Here is a 2,665-nt window from a genome sequence, read left to right as displayed (position 1 = left end):
TCCGGAGTGAGCTTGCCTTTGGGGATCAGACTCCCCCTCCCCTGGACAGTGGGGACGTCCACCTCCCTGCCCTCCTGTCCGCCCCCCGCCCTGACTGGGCAGGGCCCAAGCTATTCTGGGCCCCTGATCTGGGCACCTCACGGGCCTGTCAGAGCCCTGGCTTTGCCTGTCCCTTGCAGGCAGGGATAAGAAGAAGATGACGCGGTCCGTGCCCAGGGAGGGCTGTGGGGCACACTGACCAGCTCTCCGCTCTGCAGGTGGGGGTGGGACGGGGCAGGGTGCCGTGGCCAGGCTGGGCCAGGGGCTCTGGGTGAGGGAGCAACCACCAGGCCAGGCCACTGGAGGGCTGAGCAGGGTGACTCATCACCGGGCTCCTGACTGGTCATGGGGTTCGCCTTGCCCGGTGCTTCTCGAGGGTTAAACTCTTTCATGGGGGCTCTGCGGGCATGACACCCAGTTATTTGCAACAGTTGGACTGTTTGGGCTTGTCACCCGGCTCAGCTGGGCTGGGCACAGGCTGGGAGCTCTTCCTGGGGGGTCTTGGCCCGGCCTTGGCCCAGGCTTGTGGGCAGAGACGTGCCGTTGACCCGTGTGGGGCTGTGTCTTTGTGTAGCTGCTCCCTGAGGCTCTCCATCCCCTGTGCCCCGGCCCCAACCCACAGAATCACTGCTCAGCAACCCCGCCCCGAGCCAGAGCACCCTAGGGTGTGCAGCCCACCCCCCGCACCCCGGGCAGCATGGGCAAGGAGAAGACCCACATCAACATCGTGGTCATCGGCCACGTGGACTCGGGCAAGTCCACCACCACCGGCCACCTCATCTACAAGTGCGGGGGCATCGACAAGAGGACCATCGAGAAGTTTGAGAAGGAGGCGGCCGAGGTGAGCGCGGGGCCACTTCCGCCTCCACTGCGAGGGTGCTCCCACGCCGGGGCTGGGCTCCCTTCCCCCTCCCCGGGGCGCGTGGTTAGGCTGTGGGGGATGTGCATCTCAGAGGGGCCAGGTGGGAGTGGAGTGGGGGCAGGGGCGGCCTCTCTCTGAGGGTGTGCTTGCTGGAGACAGGTGGGACGGCCACCTGGCTTTGACCCAGGGTGAGAGGGTGGCCTGGAGGCTGCATTTCCGCTCTGCACGGGTCCACAGAAGCCTCTGGGACTCTCTGCCACCCTGGTATGGAGCGCTCTGGGGCCTGCCTTGTATGGCCCCTGGGGTTGGCTTCCTCTGTCCCCAGGGTTAAGCTCTGGGGCTGGAGGTAGCACTGTCTACACTTGTCTCGGGGCTGGGCCAGGACTCAGGGTGGCTATTAATAGCTGACTGATGGGCACCCAGCCCGTCAGCTCCATTTTCTTGTGCTGGGCTGGGAAGGGCTGCTTGTCCGGGGTGGTGCCCTTTGGTGGGGGTCTTGGCGGCCTAGTAAGGATGAGAGGGGCTCCCTGGGCCGACCCCCCCTTAAAGCTGGCCCTCTCAAGTGGCCGAGACCGGTGGGCGGGAAGTGGCCATGGAGTTGGGTTTGCACCCCTGAGCTCTGGGAGAGGGCCCCATCTGGGGGAGCTGTGAGGGCTCTCACCTGTACGGCAGGGTGGCTGGGGTCAGAGCTGGGGAGGAGACAGTTCCTGGCCAGGTGAACCCTGTTCGGGGAGGGTGGGGGTGCCCCGAGCTCCATCTCTCCCTGCTCTATGACCCCTTCCCTGCGGGTCCGGCGTTGGGGGAGGCCGAGGGTGTTTGTGGGGCCTCTGGCCTGTGTCTGCCGGGCCCCGCCTGGGCGGCCCTCCTGGCCTGGCACCCTCCCAGGAGGGCAGAGCCTGTCCATGCACATCCCTGGCCGGGAGCTCTGCCCAGCGGGGCCGTGATCGCAGCTGCTGCCCTACCCAGGCCGTGAGGGGCTCTCTGGCCACTGGGCACAGGTGTGCCTCGCCTCCCTGCTCAGGTGGGTGAGGACCAGGACGGGGCGGCTCGGAGCACCTGGCGGCTGCAGAAAGAGCTGGAAAGCCAGTCCCCCCTCATCTGATTTCTTTCTTTTCTCTTCTCTTAAGAAAGATCATAGAGGGGTTTTTGGGTTTGACAGCCTGAAACCCAGTGGTGTTGTCGGCCTCTGGGTGAGGCAGGGGTCTCGGGGCGGGGCGGGGGGCGTCCCCAGCTTCAGATAAAGGGGAACCCTCAGCCAGGGGAAGGGTGGGTTTAAACCAGCTGGCGGCTTCTCTCGAGAGCAGATCCCAGGCCTTTGCGCCACCTACTGGCGGATGCTTGAGTTGCGCCTACTCAGGTGCCGGGAGGAGAGGCTTGGGGAGTCGGGATGGCGTGGCAGGGCGGCGTGAGGTTGAGCTGCCCCTCAGAGGTCCTTGTGTCCAGCTCTCTCGTTCCAGCGATGGGTCCAGAGTCCCAGGGTCCCAGCGGGGAACAAGGGGGGCTAGACCGTCTCTTCTCTCGCCCTGGCTTCTCTACTCCCCCTTGGCCTGGGGGACCCGCCGGCCAGGCTGTCTGGGTCCCGGGTCCCGGGTCCCATGCTGAGGTGCGCCCCGTTCTTGCAGATGGGCAAGGGCTCCTTCAAGTACGCCTGGGTGCTGGACAAGCTGAAGGCAGAGCGGGAGCGCGGCATCACCATCGACATCTCCCTCTGGAAGTTCGAGACCAGCAGGTACTACATCACCATCATCGACGCCCCGGGCCACC

General features: G+C 65.8%; 1 protein-coding gene across 1 annotated transcript in view; it reads left to right on the top strand.

Annotated features, from left to right (window-relative positions):
* Nucleotides 1-619: 619 nt before the first annotated feature.
* Nucleotides 620-2,665, top strand: part of EEF1A2 (eukaryotic translation elongation factor 1 alpha 2) — a 7,436-nt gene continuing 5,390 nt past the window's right edge. The window contains exons 1-2 of the mRNA XM_023519903.1: nucleotides 620-880; nucleotides 2,524-2,665. Of these exons, the coding sequence (XP_023375671.1) occupies nucleotides 737-880; nucleotides 2,524-2,665 (286 nt within the window). The 5' untranslated portion in view covers nucleotides 620-736. The remainder of the gene's footprint in view (nucleotides 881-2,523) is intronic.

The sequence above is a fragment of the Pteropus vampyrus genome, unplaced genomic scaffold (genome assembly GCF_000151845.1).
Source record: "Pteropus vampyrus isolate Shadow unplaced genomic scaffold, Pvam_2.0 Scaffold239, whole genome shotgun sequence".
Lineage (NCBI taxonomy): Eukaryota > Metazoa > Chordata > Mammalia > Chiroptera > Pteropodidae > Pteropus > Pteropus vampyrus.
This window is presented reverse-complemented; position numbering and strand designations above follow the sequence as displayed.